This window comes from Castor canadensis, chromosome 4 (assembly GCF_047511655.1).
Source record: "Castor canadensis chromosome 4, mCasCan1.hap1v2, whole genome shotgun sequence".
Lineage (NCBI taxonomy): Eukaryota > Metazoa > Chordata > Mammalia > Rodentia > Castoridae > Castor > Castor canadensis.
In genome coordinates this window covers 61820989-61840395 of record NC_133389.1, presented here as the reverse complement: position 1 = coordinate 61840395, position 19407 = coordinate 61820989, and the positions used below count along the sequence as shown (strand labels likewise).

Here is a 19407-nt window from a genome sequence, read left to right as displayed (position 1 = left end):
TATACACATGTATGTATGTATACACATACCATATGACTACAAAAATGACAGCTCCAGGTATACCCCTTGGTAAAATTTGTACACACAGGTAACAGGAGACATATATAAGAATGCCAACATAGCAGTGCATTTCAATAATAATAAAAATGTAAAACAGAAATAACCTGAAGGCTTTAATAAATTATATTCATATGATGAATTACTGAAAAAAGTGAAAGCAAATGACAGTTCTATAAACCATCATGGATATAATTTATAACCATAATGCTGAGTGACAAAGCATGTCAAAGAAGAATATGTGGGGAAGCTGCTTGCAGGCTGAGGTGGGGTATCGCTAGTTCAAGGCCAGCTTGGGCAACATAGGGAGACCCTCATCTCCAAAAAGAGGAAAATATACATATATTACAGATATAAATATGTTCTTTATTAATATAACTATTGAAAACACATAAGAGTATAAAACAGTTAATCAAAGGACATCTTAAAAGGATAAACTTATTAAAATGTCTTGGAGGAGACCCTGTAATTGAAGGTAATGTGAAAATGTTGACAGAAAAACTTTATGTGGGTTCATATAATTTTCTTAAGATCAAGAACAGAAAATGAATTTTAAAAATATCAGAAGATTAATTAAATTAGAGAAGATAAGATGTCATAGATATGACTTGTTTCATACTTGTTTTTAGATGTTCTAGGACTTCAGGATTTGGGATATGAAGCTATACTATCTAAATTTGTGTAACTCAGTCCTATGCTGCCTAGTGAAACTCCTAACAGTAATAAAAAGACAATTTATTTCCGATAAAGGAAACATTTCAATAAAAATTGTGATACTACAATAAAACAGTGCTCAATCTTTGTTAATGGTATTGTTTGACAGCTATTCTATTCCTGTTTTTCTTCTTTCCATCTTGTTTTAAATCAGTATGTGGTTGGCTGGTTTAAAAATATAATTTGCAGTAATAGATTTTTTTCTAATTAGCTGGCTGCTGGTGTATTATGAAAACAATAGCTTTCTATTTGGAAGTAATGCTTGGCCTGTCTTCTAGGATTGGCAAAATAATTTAAACAAACAAACACATATACACACAAAATAAATGATTGTGATCTTATGACAGAACTTCAAAGAATTCCTAGCTTATATCTGTTCTCAATTTGAAACTGAAAAATGCTGAGTGGGTTCATGTTTCAGCAAGGCATATATGTTCCATCTCTAGCAATGACTGCATTTATCACTCATTGGCTTAAATTTTAGTGCTGATTAAAACAAGAATTAACTATCAGTAATACTTTATTGTTTAATCTAAGGACTAATTTTGTATTTTTGAGTGTTTATTACCTCCTTCAATACATGCAATATTGCTATAGAAGAAACTCAGATGGCTTTTTTCTCTCAAGTAGTTCACAGATTAAAGAAAGAAAGCACATATAACATAATGAGGAAACAAGGAAGAATCACTGAGTTGCTATGAACTATAACACAGCAGCAACAGTATCAGTTATTTACTAAGAAAGGTCTCTCTCTCTCTAGCAGGTACAATTAGCTCTCCATGTAAATTTCTTATAATTCTGAAATGACAGAATTGTTACTCCTTTTCTCACATGAAGAAATTGTGGCCAAGAGATTTTAGGATCTTATCAAGGGCAAATTGATATGAAACATGAGAGTAATATGGGCTGGAAGGGTTGTTGGTGACTTTATGAAGGACCTGAAATGGGGGAACTCTGGAGGGTGGTGGGGAGAAGACAGACATTTTAAGCAGCTAGGTGGAAAGGCATCCACAAAGGAGAACAGCCAGGAAAGGAGGAAGCCCAGGAAGTGAGAAGTGTGGCATATAAAAGCCCTGATGAGAGAATGAGCTGCTGTGAAGGCCCATCCTAGAGTATGAGCCAAGAATATAGTAGACCTTGAAAGTCAAGGCTTTGGAGTGAAATGAAGAGGACAAGCCACTGTAGGGTCTTGTAGAGAGAAAGGAAGGATGAAGACACATTTTAAATATTAGCTTAGAGTGGAAGGAGGCTGGAACCACAAAGAAAGTTTAGAAATGAGTACAGAAATTTCAACACAAAATAAGGAGATTCTGAATATAGGTGGAAGCTCAGAGAAAAGAACAATCTAATACCTTGAAAATAAAAACAACAAAAGTTAGGACCAGAATTTAGAAGTACGAGGAAGAGGTCAAGAACATCCTTTTGACAATGTTGGCATCCTTTCTCTTTCCCAAGGGAATAGGAAAGACATGGGAGAAACAAAAAGGCTGAGGCTTCCAGTCTCAGTCTTGACTCTGTGACTTGTGTAAAGCTAAGACCAAAAGGAACTGCAATAAGTCACTGTTTGAGAGTAACCAACAAAAGGAGAACATGAAGGACAACGAAGGAAGAAAAAGATATTAGATGAGCTCCTCCTTCACGCTGCCTGTTTCAATGTTTTTCTTCTTCAGCAACATGCATGGCAGTGGGTAGGTTCTAAACACTCAAACACACTTTGCTAGTTCTTTAAGTGAAAACACAAAGTATTAATCTGAATATTTCATTTATGAGTTAATTATTGACCAAAATCGCATACTCACTTGCGTAAAGAAACAAAAACATTAAACATCTACTCTTCCTGGAAGTAAACTTATTCATTGAATAAACTTCTCAAGTTCTTTGCAGCTTATTTTGATCCCAGGCAATGAACTTTGGTCAATGTGACCATTATGTTTTATGTATTATGTGAACATGTTATCATACACCAAGTTTCCCTGTATAAACCAGTACAAAAGCACATTTATATCCATGCTATGGAATTTGAGACATATTTGTACTATTTTAAATTATTTTATAAGTTTATTACAATTGTGGTTCTGGTTTTTGATGAGTTGCTGGTGACATGACATGGCTTATTTATTAAGTCCTTTTTTATTAAGGTAATATCCAATTGCAGCCTTGTTCCTTTGGGAGAAAAATGATTCATTTTTTGACCACCAACTTAATTATATAGTTTCTCAGCACTGTGTTAAAAATAAGGGCAGCCTCTATTTTGTGCTGAATTTTTATCAGAAGAATGAACAATATTTCAGAATTCCATTTAAATATATTTGAATGAATCACTTCATAAATCTAATCTAAGACCCCAAATAACAATTTTTCTGTCCAATATGATAGCAAAACTTGAAGGAAGAACTATTTAGAAGAACGTAGAATATACATTATGGAAAATACTATATGACTAATAAAGACTTAAAATAAATTTTTACATCTTTTTTGCCTCCCTTTTAAATAGTGCTTAAGAATAAGAGCACAGATACACATTTGTATTATTCAACAAGGTACTGCTTTGCTCTGTTAATGTAAGTTCTCAATCTAAAGAATAAAAGTTGCTTTTGAAAGAACATACTTCATACAAACATATGATACAAAGTACTCACGGTCTTCATCGGTCTGCACTATGAGTTCTTGACTTTCCTTCCGTCCCTCGGGATTCATGAGGATGAGTTTCACACTGACGTTGGTGTATGGTGACAAGTTAGTGATTGTGTGCTGAGGATGTGAATTATCTGTATCCCAGCTTATTTCTTCTCGCACTTGCTCTTGTCCCGCAACTTGGTAACAGTAGTGGACCGTGAGATTATAACTATGACAACGAGTTACGTTATATCCAAATGGCTCCCAACGGATGGTGATTTGTCGAGATTTGACCTCTACCACTTCCAGCTTTCTTGGGCCACGCATGGGATCTATTTTAAAAAGAAAAGAAGAAAACAAGAACATAAAAGAATTGTAAGTGATCTGATGGAGCCCATCTATCACATATATTCCTACTTATTCCCAACACTTAGTCTCCTTTTCTTCCTGAATGATGATTCCTAAATCCTGCCTGGACAGACAGCCCCAGAATAAAGACTAAACTTTCTGTTTTCTTCTGTGGCCATGCACCTAATGTCTGATGGATGGCATGTAAGATGAAATGTGAAGAACAGCAGTTTCTAGGAGGTGCTCTTTTTTAAAATTTATTTTATTTTGGGGAGGGATACTGGAGTTTGGACTGAGGGTCTTGCATGTGCTAGGCAGATGTTCTACCACTTCAGCCACACCCCCAATCCTTTTTGTTTTAGTTATTTTTCAAATAGGGTCTCACGTTTATGCCTGGGCAGGCCTGAACCACCATTCTCCTATTTATGCTTCCAGTGTAGATGGGGTGACAGGTGTGCCCCACCATGGCCAGCTTTGTATTCATTTGGATGGGGTCTCTAGAACTTTGTCCTGGCTGGCAGTAAATGGTTGAGAATTCAAGGTGAAATAATAAAGCATTGAGAAAGCACACACTTGTAGGCAACATTACAGGCCTTTTGGGGGTTTGATCTGCATAGAATGTTACACGATCAACGCTAAGTTTATGTGACAATGTCCTCGTACTCTTCCTTAGTGCAAGCTCAAAATACAGAGTTTCAAGCTTAGAAATCTAAATGACACACAAGGAACATACACAGTTTGACAAGTTCAAGTAAAAATATACAGAGAAAAAGCTTACACTTTTTAAATGAAATAATAAAATACAATACAACTAAATACATGATAATCATTGAAGATTATATTTATTATGCACTCTTCTAGAAAGTTTATTATTCAAGAGTCTGGGAAAAGCCTAACCTAGAATGTTCAACTTTGGTATATCCCACAGTACATTTCCTGATTTAAATTTTTGTTTTCCTGAAGTATGGTCACCATATATGAATGTAAATAGATCTACAGCTTGTAAGGAAAAATGTACATGGAAATTTGAGAAATAATAGCTACCATTTACTGTGTACTTATTATGTAACGTTGCAGTCAAGTTAAGCTCTATGATTTGACCAGGGTCAAGCCTAGGTTGTGGCACTCAGGTTTAGATGTGACAAGGAAACATAATGAAGCTTCATCACTACTGCGGAGTTTACCAAAGTAAAGAAAATCACAAAAAAAGCAATGAGGACATTAAAGATGCCTAAACATGTTAAATATAATAAAGACCCAATGTATTTAATTCTGAGACAAAAATACTGGGAAGAATTCTCTCTTTTCCTTCCAATTCCATCAAAGATGAGGTCTGGACCACTGTCCCCAGCCCAGCTGAACCAGACAACCCTGCCTAGAAATGTGTCTAGACTATTGCTGAAGTTCATCTCTTCTTTCCACATGCTCCTAAATCCTTGGTGTCTCTTTTCACTACCATTTGGGACCCAGAGAGAACTCAGGACTACCCCAGAGGGGTGAAAATGTTTAAAGTCAAACAATGCTCTGATTTCATATATTCAAGTTAAGATTTTTCCATTAGAAATCTATACAAACTATAAAGTGAGGCTAATAAAGACTATCCATGATGCTCTATTGTAACAGGGATGAGGGACGAGCGAAGGGAAAACTTCCCCAGGAATCCTGAATGGGGTTCTCATGGGTAGTTCCTTATTACTAAATAAACTTTTTATATTTACATTACTACTGTTAGAGAAAATATCATAAATAAGTTGTTTAGAAATAATACCGAAGATTTTTTCAGATTAGTAACTTACAATTTAAAGGAAATGTCTAATTTTATTTAATGCTTCATTAGTTGGATGTTTGTAAAAATTTTTAATAAGCTCCACATCCCTTATACATAAGCTGATTTGCATATGCCTCCTTACTCTTTTCCTTATTAATCACAGGTTTCTGCAAGGGCTGTTCTAAAGCATTTCCCCAAGGTTTTCATCAACTTTACTTACTAATAAAATGACTAAATGCTTCCGATATTAGTTTAAACAAGCAGTGCAGTTCTAACTTAATTTCAATGGGAAACTACTTTCTACTGCATAAATTAGTCTTCATCACTTCAGTATTCCTTAGCCAAGAAAATATACTTCAATGAAGTAAAGGGTTCTGTCTGTCTGCTGGTCCAGTTCTACAAATGCATTCCCCCTTCCTTTTTGTTAATACTCCTTAGAATTCCATCATGGTAAAAATATGTCTCAAGTTTTTGTTCATTTGCTAAGAAAATAGCTAAGCCTAGCACAAAACAACCATCTCTATAACCAAGTATCCAAAGTCACCTTTGTCATGAGTGGTAATAGACTAGTGAAAGTAGACACAAGAGGTTCAATTCTCAGATGAAGAAGCTGGCACTCACTGATTGACATCTTCAGGTTCCAGGTTAACCCAAGCAAAATTGTCTTATAGAAACATCTACTGAGTACAGATGGCCCCTCACTTAAGATGGCCTGCCTTACAATTTTTGAATTTCTCAAAGGCACAAAAGAGATAAACATTCAGTACAAACTGTACTTCAGATTTTGAATTTTTTATCTTTTCCCAGGATAGTGATATGCAGTATAATCTTCTCTTTGCTGCTGGACAGTGGCAGCAAATGGCACCCCTAAGTCAGCCCAGGAGCCATCAAGGGAAACAGGCTGACACACTACTGTGCATAGGATTGCTAAAGCATGAATGATGTTTGGTGGGTTAGGTGGGTTCAGTGCAGTTTCAACTTAGGATATCTTCAACTTAGGATGCTTTATGTGGAGGTAACTCCATCATAGATGAGGCACATTTATAGTTCCCTTTGTGTCCTTTTTGGGCCTTTGTCAATGGTATAGATTCTACTGCACCTATCGATATGCTGATACCAACATGGCAGGATTACTATCAACAACAGTAGGGATGAATCATCTCAATAAAACATAGGACTAAAGATCACTTTGATTCCTAAACACTTCTCCTAATGTGAAGAGGTTAAGAGTGAATTTAAATCAAACCATGTGGTTCACCAGAGATGTCATTTTCTCATGTCAGGGCCCAAAGGCAAAGTTAGAGAGTTAGGAAAATGGCTAGTAAAATACAGATGTGACACCTGGGGGCTCTGTGGTAGACACATGCCTACAACCCTGGGTCCAATCCCCAATACTCCCTCCTCCCCATAAAAAGCAAAATAATAAAACAATAATAACAATAAAACTAGATACATCCAAGGATATAAGTGGAATCTTGGGTGCTTCTGTGTACCTGTGATAGCGTTCTCTTTTGATATTGCTGACAAGTTGAGTCCAATGACTAAGGAAACCTGACAAGCCTTTCAATTCATCCTAAGCATCCTTTTTTTTTTCTTCTGCCATTCTGCAAAATTTAGGCTGAAGCAGCAATGTAATATAATGCAGTTTCTATAATGCCTGCAAGTGCAGTTAGTGCTTCACAGCATCTTTAGTTTCAGTTTCTGTGGAGCCATTTCTGTTAGTGTGCTGCTAATTGTGAATGAGCTATTCCCCATGGACAGTTACTCTAGTAAGTTAAACTGATGTCACTGAAGACTTCATAGGGCATCACTGTATAAATATATCAGACTGTAGGAAATACATGGCAACTTCATAACCAGAAATGTGTAATTTCAGTGGGCTAGTTGCAACCCAGACTGCGTTTTAGGAAGAACAACACAAAAACTGCCCCTAAAACCCTTGGCAGTCCATTACTACCATTCTATGTGCACAATATAAATCTTACAGTTAGATAACAGATTATCTAACTTCTCAGGTTAAATTCATAGGACCAGCAGTTATATTTGCTCCTCTTTCCTCACAATCCTAAAGATGCTACTGAGGACCAGAATCAATTCCAAGGCTATCTCTCTTCACATGCACACCCTCAGGCCGCACTGGCATGTCTCCCCCTTCTCTGGAATGGGCCTCCCTATAGGCCCCATAGGCGTAGATCATAAGGCTGGATGGTCACTCTGCGTCCATGGGCTCATGATGAGAAAGAGATGAGAACTGAATCCCTAGGGAGCCAATGGCAGTGGCATTGGAGTCTTAGAGAGCTCTGTGGCATTTTTCATTTTGTTCTCTTTCTGCCAGTTTGAGCCAGGTTTGCAGCAGAGAAGTGTGACAGCTGCAGTCCTGACCTGAGGGACCAACAAGCCCAGTGCTAGCCTCCAGCACTTCAGTATCCTATTTAATCAGCAATCCTGGCTCCTTTGCTGCTCAGCCCCATTCCTCTCTGAATAAGGGCCAAAGCTGACTGATAGGATCAATTTCCACTGCAGGCTCAATTCACAGCTCATTTCTCTGGAACTCTGCACTTTACCTCCTATTACTTCTACAGTGCTTTTTCAGAAACTCAATTTCAGCACCTGTGAGAGATATTTGGGTGTAATTTTAGGATCCTGTCATTGATAATCAAAAACATAGATTACAACCAATGCTCCTGCTAACAGGTTTCCCTTTTCTACCTCTTCATGAACCACACAGAGGTCTATTACAGTACAGGGAATAAGCACTGATTGGTGTGGTGGCCTCTTTGGCACCTTCAGCTCTGTATTTCTGCTCACCAAACTCACAAAAGAGGATGACAACAAAAAAAAGCAATTACTTCATTTACTTTACTATTCAGCTAAATCACAGCAAAGACTTAATTTACTAGTATTATCTGAGCATACCCAATGATTTAATATTCCTAAGCAGCAATAATTCTAGGCACATGGCACTGTTTTCAAGTGTCATAGACATAGTTGTTTAGTTAGTCAAGGCTTTCTGGAGTTAAAAAGCATCTTTGTCAGTTAAGCTGAAAATTCTAAAATATATTAACTTAAATTTACACTACAGTATGATAACTTATAAGAATTATATAATCTAAATAGCTTCATCTACTAGAATACTTTGCATAGATATTAATACTTTCCATAGTTTATCATAAGTCACAACTGGAATCAAGAAATGCCTTTGAAGCACTCGGGAGACAGAGGCAGGAGGATCCTGGGCCATGTACAGAGACACTGTCTCAACAAATAAAACAACAAAGAGAAATGCCCTTAAAAACAATCTGTTTTCTTAAATATGTCACTAAATTTTATACAAAGGAAGAATTGTTTCCTTAAAAAAAAGTTGATTTTTGAAAACACTACTAATTTAAGAGATGAAAAAAAAAAAACCAAACAATCTTCAAGAGTAAATGATGGGCCAGGTGCAGTGGCTCAAGCCTTTAATACTAGCTACTCAGAAGGCAGAGATCAGTAAGATTATGGTTTGAGGCCAGCCCTGAGTGAAATGTTCTTGGGACCCCATCTCAATCAATAGCTGGGTGCAATGTCAAGTGCCTGTCATCTCAGCTAGGTACAAAGCACAGAAGGATTATGATCCTGGCCAGCCTGGACACAAAGCGAAAACCCAATCTTAAAAATAACCATAGCAAAGAGGGCTAGAGGCATGTATCAAGGGGTAGAGCACCTGTCTAGCAATACCACATACACAAGACGAACTAAATGAATGAAAGCCAAACCCTACATAGGACCAAAGTTGTACTTTATTTCTTAGTTTAGGATTTGAAACTTGAAGGACTGCCTTACTAACAAAATGATTAGAATCTAACCACTGGGTAGGAACACAGATTCTCTCATGCCAGAAGCACAGCACTGTAAACACCAGCTTCCAGGATGGCCACAGGGAGCCTCTCTAGTGGTACTAAGTAAATCCGGAAGGGCAAGGTAGGCAAATGGTGTATTTAATTCTTGACTTGGTTTGTATGCTTAAAAAGCAAAGTAAAAGAAGATACCTGAGAACCTGGGTTAGTCACCCAAGGTACTTGCTGCAGGATAATTTCAACAAGTCTGTCATGGTAAAAACTTTAAAGAATGTTTTATAGGTTTACTCTTTTTAAGTAAAGGGTTTGATGGATAGAGACTGGAAAAAAGAGGGGGTTAAAATTTATTGCCAACACCTGCCAACATAAAGAAATGTAGGTACTGATGAGATATTCAACAACAAATAAATTTGTCATATTTTATTCTGCCTGGATTAATGATACAAAATAAGGTTAGAATGCCCACAATGGTTGAAAGACATTTTTTTAAATGAAGTATTCTTTTTGGACTCATACTCAAGCTTTTTGAAATTTTAAATAACAAAACAGTTAAAACTCATTGAAAAATACAACTAAAACAATCTCCTGTGTACCTACTAACGTCAAATGTTAATATATTGTGTTCTACTTCAGATCATTTTTGACTAAAGAATAAAACATTACAGATATAAATTTCCTTCCAAAGACATCATATGTGTTTTTACTGTAAGAGTCTTTCAAATTTACAAACATGCTACCATTCTTTGCAATTTGAGGTTTCATTCAGCATAGCCAAGGTGAAGCATTGAGATGTAGCTACCATTTGAATTGATGCATAGAATTGCATTACTTAAACAAATCACAGTTATCCATTTCCCTAATGAAGGATAGATGGTTGAGTCTAGTTTTCACTATTACAAATAGTGCTAGACAGAGAATCCTTGCAGTATGTCCTCTTGGCCACAGTTTTCCTTGAACTGAACATAAAAAGTACCTAGATGGCTTGTAGAGTCTGCACACCTTCAAGTGTACTAGATAATGTCAAATTGCTCTCCAAAAGAAACACGTTTAAGTATTCCATTTTCTCTAAAGATATTATATTTCAAGACCATGAGCTGATACCAGTTCCTGAGGATAGATCTTAAATCATTGGTATTGGTTCCAGTTGAAAGTGAGTAAGCGAAGCTTAATGTGGGACCATTTCATGAATTGCTAGATTTATTTGAAATAACCCCTGAAATAGAAATTTATAATGCACAAAAATACTTCTTTCTTTGGTTTATAGCAGTTATGACAGGTGTTTATATTAAAAATCTCTCTCAATAAGCATTCATTATATCATATCATTACATTTATTTGTACAGAAGCAGAACAACATATTCAAACTTATAAAATGAAAAACTAGGTAAGTTAAAAAAATTGATGGATGCTATATCCCTAAAATGATTATTATGATTTCTGATTAAAATTAAATACTCTACCATTTACTCTGAAGATGCCTCTTCAAACAAGCTAGCTCTACCACAAAATTGCTTTCTTCTAATGCAGGAGGTGTAGGGTGACTTTAGTGTCACCTTACATTGTATCTTGTGTACAAAGTGTAAATTGAAACTGCAGCTGCCCATATCTGCTCTGTAGTCTGAAAACCCAGTCCTGGGCCAGGGCCAGAGGGAGGGTAAAGAAAACCAACCTAATGGTGTCTGACTAATTTCATATACCTATCAGTGGCTAAAGTATCCAGGGACCATCTTCTGGATCCAGCAGTCACAAACACTAATCTTCTGTGAACCATGATGTTGAGCCAGGCTTCCTATTTTCACAGATAAAGTCCAAATAAACATGGGCTTACTAGCAATGATTACCCAAAATGGTAGAAAACAAACCACCGTGAATAAGAGATAACAGAATATGAAACAGATTTGGATCACCTCAATCATACAGAATATAAAACTTGAGTAATAATTCCAAATTAAAAAATATAAGCACAAAAATGAGCATGCAATATGTCACCATGAATATGAACATATACATTTTAAAAGCAGTGTCACTTTAACTCAAGTTGTTGAAATAAAACAGAAACTCAGTACATGAACTAAACAGCAAGATAGACACAGATTAAGAAAGAATTAATGAAAGAGAAGATAGGTCAAGGAAATTATATCAAAAGCAGCATACGGAAATACACATGGAACATGCTAGAAAATAGAGGAAAAAAGATGGAGAACAGAGTTAGTGTTTATCTATGTCTAACTTGTGTTCCAGAAATAGAGCAGAGAGAACAGAGAGGAGTCACATACTATTGTCCAAAAATCAAAAAGGCACAAACCAAAACATAAAGTATAACATTAAAATTAGGAAACTAAGTCCACATTTCTACTATAGAAAAACTACATTTACTATAGTAAAACTACAGACACCAAAATCAAAGAGAAGATCTCACAGAAGCACCTGGAGAGAGAACATGTCATTTATAGAAAGTAGACTGGCAAGAGAGTTCTCAACGTCATGGCAGAAGGCAGAATATAATGGACAATACATTCAAAGTTCCAAGAGGAAACATATCAATTCAGAAATCCTAGCTATTATTAAAATTATCTTTGCAGGATCAAAATGAAACCAAGATGACATCAAAGACTCACAACTAAGTGAGTTTACTACCAATGTGATAAATTCCAAAAGGCCCTATTGCAGGGAAAAATTACATTAAAGGAAGATTGGCAATACTAGGGGAAACAGTGAGGAAAAAAGTATTTGAGGTTTGTAATAATGTGCAATTTGAGAGATGTTTTAGCAATAATACAGAATTAAACTACTAACAACAACATATGAGCAGGCAGGGCCAAATGTAGACTTTGCTTAAATACAACACCAAATGTTCTAAAGTAGCCAGTGTAGTATGATACTGTTAGAACACCAAATAATAAAAATGATGATTGAAAGATAATCCATCTGAGGAAAAAAGGTGTCTTCAGTCAATGATTGGGGGATGGGGCAGGGAATAAAGGCAAGAAGGAGAGGGAACATAAAAAGAGGAAGGAAGAGTTGGAGAAGAAAACAGAAAGGTGGTAGATTTAAGTCCAACTATATCATTAGTGACAGTTAATGTATATAAAATGTATATAAATGGAATCTTGCCAATTAACAGACACAGATACAAAATCAATATAAGAATCTGTATCCTATTATTGTTTACAAGGAATAAAGTTAAGCCATGAGTACACAGAAAGTTGAAAGTAAACAAATGCAAAAATGATGACTAATAAATATTAAGCAAAAGAAAGACTGAGTGGGTGTACTGAGTAACACAAAATATCATCACATAATGACAAAAGCACCAACTCATCAGGATATAACAGCTATAAATTTTAATTCACTCAACATTATAGTCTTAGAAAATCTGAAGGAAGAGGCAATCTTTTTTTCCTTTCTGGTGTTCCAGGGCCTTCCCCTTGCTAGGCAGATGCTCTACCACTTGATCCATGCTCCCACCTCTTCCTGCTTTAGTTATTTTTCAGGTAAAATCTTATTTTTGTCCAGGCCAGCCTGAATAGCAATCCTTTTATTTATGCTTGCCATGTAGCAGGGGTGACAAGACCATGTCATGCCAGCTTGTTGGTTGAGAAGGTGTTTCCCCAACCTTTTGCCTGGGCTGGCCTTGAATCATGACCCTCTCCACCTCCACCTCCCAAGTATCTGAGATTACAGGTGAGATCCACCATACCTGATGTAATTGGTAATCTTAATACCAAAACCAAAGAAGGTTATGTGTGTGAACAGTGTGTTTTATGCTCAGTATACACAAATAAACTCTAAACAAAATATTCAAATCCAGCTTTATACATATGAAACACTGCATGACCAAGTTAGTTTAAGAACTGCAAAGATTAAACATTTAAAAACTGTATTAATGTAAATCATGACATTAACAAAGAATAAACACACATGATCATTTCAACAGATTCAGCAAGTGTTTCTTAAAATATCCATTCATAATAAAAACAACTTTCATCAAGTTAAGGAAAGAATGAAATTTTACTACCGTGATCAGCAAACATCATCTTAAAGTTAATAAGTTAAGTTACAACACAAAATACACATTATCACTGTTTTTATGCAGTGCTTTCCTGGAGGCTCTACTGAGTAATAAAAGAAAGGTATAAGAATGAAAAAGGAAGACACACAGCTTCAGCTAGATATAGATGGTATGAATGTTTTAGCACACAAACAAGATATACAAATGAGGACAAGGAGCAAATGTTTAATAAGGTGACTGACTATGAAATTAATTTTGAACGTCTCTGTATTTTTATGTATTAATAACAAGCTGAAATGCTAATCTAAAATTCTTTGTCATTTACAACAGGACCAAAACATGTAAGTGTTCAGGCATAAATCTTTGCAAGAGAACAATAGTTAAATGCCCAAAACTTTATTGAAATACATTAGTGAAGATCAAATTAGTTGAAGAGCTATACCATGTTCTCAAGTGGGAAGACTCAGTGTCCTAAAGGTGTCTCCAAATTAACCTATGGAGTGAATATACTCTCAATAAGAATGTAGAGTTTTGAGGAATTTGATAAATCGATTTAAAAATAAATAAGTCTGGGGATGTAGTCCAGTGGTAGAGAAACTGCCTAGCATGAACAAGGCCCTAGGTTCTATGACCAGAACCATAAAACAATGAAAAGAATAAAAAGAAAAGATTCCAAAATAGTCCTAACCATACTGAAGGAGAATGCCCCAGGAAAATTCACCCTATTGAATAGCTAGAATTATTAAGCAGGGTGACATTGCTAAGAGAACAGATACAGACACTATAGAAATCTTGGTGTTGTGACAAAGGTGGATTTCTGATTCCTAGGAAAAGACAAATGATGTTAGGAAAACTGTCCATATGGGAAGAAAATGAAAGTAGACTCCTACTCTATTCCATACAAAAAAAATCTACTCCTACTTCATTAACGGTCTAAATGCAGGGAGGCAAAGATAGGAAGACTATGGCTTATGGCCAGTTTGGTCCAAAAGTTAGTGAGATAGTATTTTAAAGGACAAGCTTGGTATAGTGTTCACTACTGTAATTCCAGGTACTTGAAGGTAGAAGTAGGAGGATGGTAGTTCAAGGCTGACCCTGGACAAAAGCAAGACCCTATCTGAAAAATAAATCAAAAAAGGGCTAGGGACATAACTCAAGCAATAAGGTCCTGAGGTCAAACATCAGTACTGCCATGAAACAAATGTCTAAAGGTGAAAACCCAAATTAAAATTTTTTTTTACAAACAGTAGAGTATTAATTTTCTGATCTCACAATAAGGAAATACTCTTTAAACGAAAAGTCTGAAAATATAGAGTACATTAAAATCAATTTTTTGTTGAAATCTTTCCAGAAATAGGGGGAGGGAGAATAAAGAAAAATGACAGATAGTGAATTCAACTATGATATATTGTAAGAACTTCTGTAAATGTTACAGTGTACTGGTATATTTTGTTTCTCAAAATATACCAGAAAGAAACAAATAAGTTAAGGCAAACCTTATTCTTGTAAGAAAAAGCAAAACAACAGAACAGAATAAGGACAAAAGATACAAATGGGCATCTCACGGAAAACTAAAAAGACAAAACATGGAGTCAAAGACATTGGCAACAATTTATCAAAGAAGAATTCTGGAGGTTATACACAGAATATCCACAAATCACAAGAGAAAGGGATGTCTCCAAAGAAACACTGGGAAAAGTTAAGAATAGGAATTAACTTCATAGAAGTGGAAAATAGAGACCATAAACGTGTGGAAGTGTGGTTTAAGCTTAATATGCTCAGGTGCAATGCACCAGTAATGTAGCCCCAGACTTGGCATCTTAAAGAAGCTGCCGGAGGAGGGGGAGAATGTTGTCACCAGACGAGTTGAGGAATGGGCTTGGAGCCTTGCTACCCCATGTAGGGCTCTCAAGCCCTACTTGGTAGATCTTAGAAAGGCCCCACCCAGCTTCCTGAAGTGCCCCTTTGAATGCACAGTGAAGTTTGTGATGCTTTGGTGTGGAGGAGGGCTCTCAGAGCACACACTGAGTCTCAGGTCATGTTCTCACACTAGCAGTTTTTTAAAGAAAGGGAATGGAAAAGAAACATCACAATACATTTTAGGTCAAAAGGTGGAAATTATACTGTATAATAACTGGGTCATAATGCAAAATATATTTCATTCTGCATCCAAGGTGTTTGAAAAACACATTTCCAGAGAAATTCATACCAGTGGGCACTAGGAGATATGTGCAGATATATCTTTATCAGCACAGTCAAAAGAACAGCAAAGAAAAGCATGGAAACAACCCAAATGTTTACTGAGCAAAAACTGAAGGGCTGGCAAATTGGCTTAAGTGGTGGAGCACCTACCTAGCAAGTGTGAGGTCCTGAGTTCAAAACTCTAGTACCGCCTAAAAAATTAGAATCCCCTACCTACAACTGAATATCCACACAATGGAAAGTTATACTATCCTGAAAATGAAGCAACTACAATTACAGCAATAATGAGTCTTAAGAACATGGTAGAGATGGAAAAACCTCACATCACAGAGACTATGAAGATGCATTTTATAAAACTGACAAACACTCAAAAGATAATCGCCATATAGCAACCTATGTGATAAAATTATCTGGGTGTCAAAGTAAGAAAAGAGCAATGGAAACATTTACTTAAGAACTCAAGATACCAGGCACTTCCATCCATAAGGCAGAGAGATAAAATGCAAAGGTCTAGGGAAATTCTGTTCTTAAGCCTAGGAGTTGATTGTTATTATGCTGCACAACGTATGTTGGTTACACATATTCTTTTGTTGTATATCAAGTATTTTATAATAACTTAAGAAACAGCTTATTATAGGGAAGATTTGAATATTCCAGAAACATTGTTGGCTCTGAGACAAATCTCCATCTGTGGATTGTATGACGCAAGGGTGACGTTTTCTCCTGGGCAGACTTAAGACAGCAAGAGCACACCTCATCAAAGGTTTCCCTGGTCTGGGAAGTGCATGGGGTGGGGTCCTCACGGGGCACAACAGGCTTCACACTACAAACATTTTCAGTCCTGCAACTACACGTTGGGTCCTAAAGCATGAGCCTCAGGCTGGTGGGTAGGCTGGCTCTGATGCTTACTGGACAAATAGGACTCTCACTCCTGGATACTCGTGGCTGGATTCACAACAGAACTCAGGATTTTTACATCAAGGGAGAGAGCACTCAGACAGGGCCATGGCTGGCATGTGGTGTCTTTGTGTCAGTTTAGAAACAGAGCCCCACACACCCTGAGAAACAGACTGCCCTTTCCTTGAGTCCCTGTTGGGAATCATCTGTTGGAAAATTGTCACAGAAAGATGCAAATGTAGAGGGTTATGGTATGACTGGGCACTGCATGTTCATGTTTGTGCCATGTACAAACTGCACAACTGTACACAGTGGCCCAGGCTGGATCAGTGTGTGTACATGTATGCTTATGTGCTGTGAGAAAGGTGTAAATTACACAGATGCATATATATGAATATATACACATCCATATTGTATATAGGAGAAGTCCTTAGAGACCATACTTGTAACAATTTCAAAGCTTATGATAAACCAGCCTGAAAAAATGAACATGCTAAAGTCTGCATGTTGACAGAACCATGCGGATTATTTTCCATGAAACTAATAGCATTTACACATTTAACAGACTTTGTTATTCATATGTATGATAAAGTACTTAAGCTGCATTTCCCACAGGTTCCCATCTGCCTATTAATCTTATCTGCCCTTCATATCACCATCAGAACGCCTTCCTGATGTGACAGTTCTTCTGCATCAGTTGAAGGACTTTGAATTGATGCCCTCTTATCAGGTAAACCAAATTAAAAAATGTTTCCACAAGATAGTAACAACCATTAGCTGATCATATAACCCTTCTCGCTTTGCACACCAGTCAGGGAATACTGTTCTCCTGGAAAATTAATCTCTGTGCTTAGATTGATCCATATGCATTCTGTGACAGTCACCTTTTAATTTGCCAAAAACTAGCCCTCAATTTCCTTCCTTCTTCAAAATAATTACTTCATGTAATTCTTCTTAAGATACAATAAATCAAGAGATATCCACAGATGCACATGGTCAAAACCCCACTTTCCATGTGCTGACAGTGCTTCTATATCTTATCATGTTTTGTAACTCAAGTTACATGTCTCACCCCATGTATAACAGGAACATTTCTCCTAGGACATGTCTATATTTGTCTTTCAACATATAGGTTCAAAGAGTATTAACACAGAACAATAAATAATGAGAATTTGCTTAGTCCTTTGGTTCTTATAAGTTAATTCAGAATCCACCTTCTTTTCTCTAATATTTACCAGCTTTATTTTTATGTTTTAAATTTTTTCATATGCTAATTGTACATATTTATGGGGTACAGTGTGGCAATTCGATGTATGTATACAATCTGTAGTGATTCAACTTGAGTTTTCCATTTCCTTAAATATCTATTGTTACTTTGTGTTCGGAGTCTTGGAACTCCTTTCTTCTAATTCTTTATGAAGTACATAATAGATTTTGTGAACTGTAATAATCCTATAGAACTTTTTCTTCCTATATTTTGGTACTTGTTATCCAATCTCTGTTTATCCTCCCTATCCCTACCCCTTCTAAACTCTAAATTACCACTATTCTACTCTCTTCTTATATGAAATCAATTCTTTTTTTTTTTTAAGCAGTATTTGTCTTTCTGTGCTTGGTTTATTTCACTTAACATATTCTTCTCCATCCCTATTATGGGAAACAGAATGGAGGTTCCTCAAAAAAACCCATAAAAATAGAACTCCCATATGATCCAGCAATCCACCTGCTGGGTATATATCTAAAGGAAATGAAATCAGTATGTTAAAGAGACATTTTCACTCCCATATGCATTGCAGTACTATTCACAAGAGCCAAGAAATGGTATGGCTGTGATGTCTGTCCAAGGAAGATGAACGGATAAAGAAAATGTGGTATACATACATGTTGGGATATTATTTAGCCATAAAAACAAATGAAATCCTGTCATTGGCAGCAATGTAGATGGAAGTGTACCTATTTTCTATGTACCATTCCTAGTTTCTGTGTTGGACTCTCAACTCTTCCTAACTGCTATATAGAAGTAGCCCAGGCACTCTATACCTGGCATGCACTAACTGCTGGAATAGCTTCATTTAGGCTGGTACTCCTTGGTAACATTTCAGAAGTGTAAAGTTCATCATTCTAGAAGGAACACTGTAGCTCTCCTCAAAATTAGAATCTTGAATTGTTTCCATGTACCAGAATGAACAAACTGCAATTCATCCTATAGATGAACTTTACAAGAATACTGCTATATGAAATAAAAATGAGTCTGCAGTAAACGACTTCCTTGGCATTTATTTCAGACTATATAAAACAAGAGGAGGCAAAGAGATTCTCACAGGGTTTTTCAGAACTGTCAAAAATTGGTTCAGAATGAGTTTCGACCTTTTCTAACCCTCTTAAAGCTATGATACCCACAAAAAGCTTTGGAAGTTTGGAACTGATATTTAACCCAGGGCAAAAGAGGACCCAAACCATTCATTCTTTCTTACTGTAGTAATACGATTAGCGATTGAATAAAGTTAATCAAAGACAATTTTAGTTTGACTCATAGGTAATAATTCACTCTAGTTAACAGTAAGCACATGAATGTAATTTAAACTACTTTTATATGTTCAGAGAGTTCTATGTTGGTGTTTATAGTCTTTTTATGATTATACAGTTTTCTGTTTGAAGTTGTTTATGGATCTGGATAAATAGTTTCACAAAGACCACATTAAACTCTGCTAGACTGATGGCTGTACTGTAAGTATTCTGTTTTCAATGAAAACGTGTTTAAAAAAGATTTCCTCAATTTAAAATAGCATATGACCCTCCCGATCCTGTTTTTCTATCTTGCTCACCTTCTAGGGAAGCTTCACGAATGAGAGGTTAGAAAACAGCACTAGCAGAAGACCGTGGAGTTGGCACCCTGCTTAGAACTATTACCAGAAGGACAGGACAAAGTATAACCATGAAAGCAATGAACCAGGTCC

At 36.3% G+C, this 19407-nt stretch overlaps 1 protein-coding gene across 15 annotated transcripts in view; it reads right to left on the bottom strand.

The window, feature by feature from the left end:
* Ptprm (protein tyrosine phosphatase receptor type M) overlaps positions 1 to 19407 on the bottom strand; it is a 747535-nt gene that overhangs the window by 324573 nt on the left and 403555 nt on the right. For all 15 annotated transcript variants that reach the window (XM_074070314.1, XM_074070316.1, XM_074070315.1 and 12 more), the window contains one exon: positions 3411 to 3719. In XM_074070314.1, coding sequence (XP_073926415.1) covers positions 3411 to 3719 — 309 coding nt within the window. The remainder of the gene's footprint in view (positions 1 to 3410; positions 3720 to 19407) is intronic.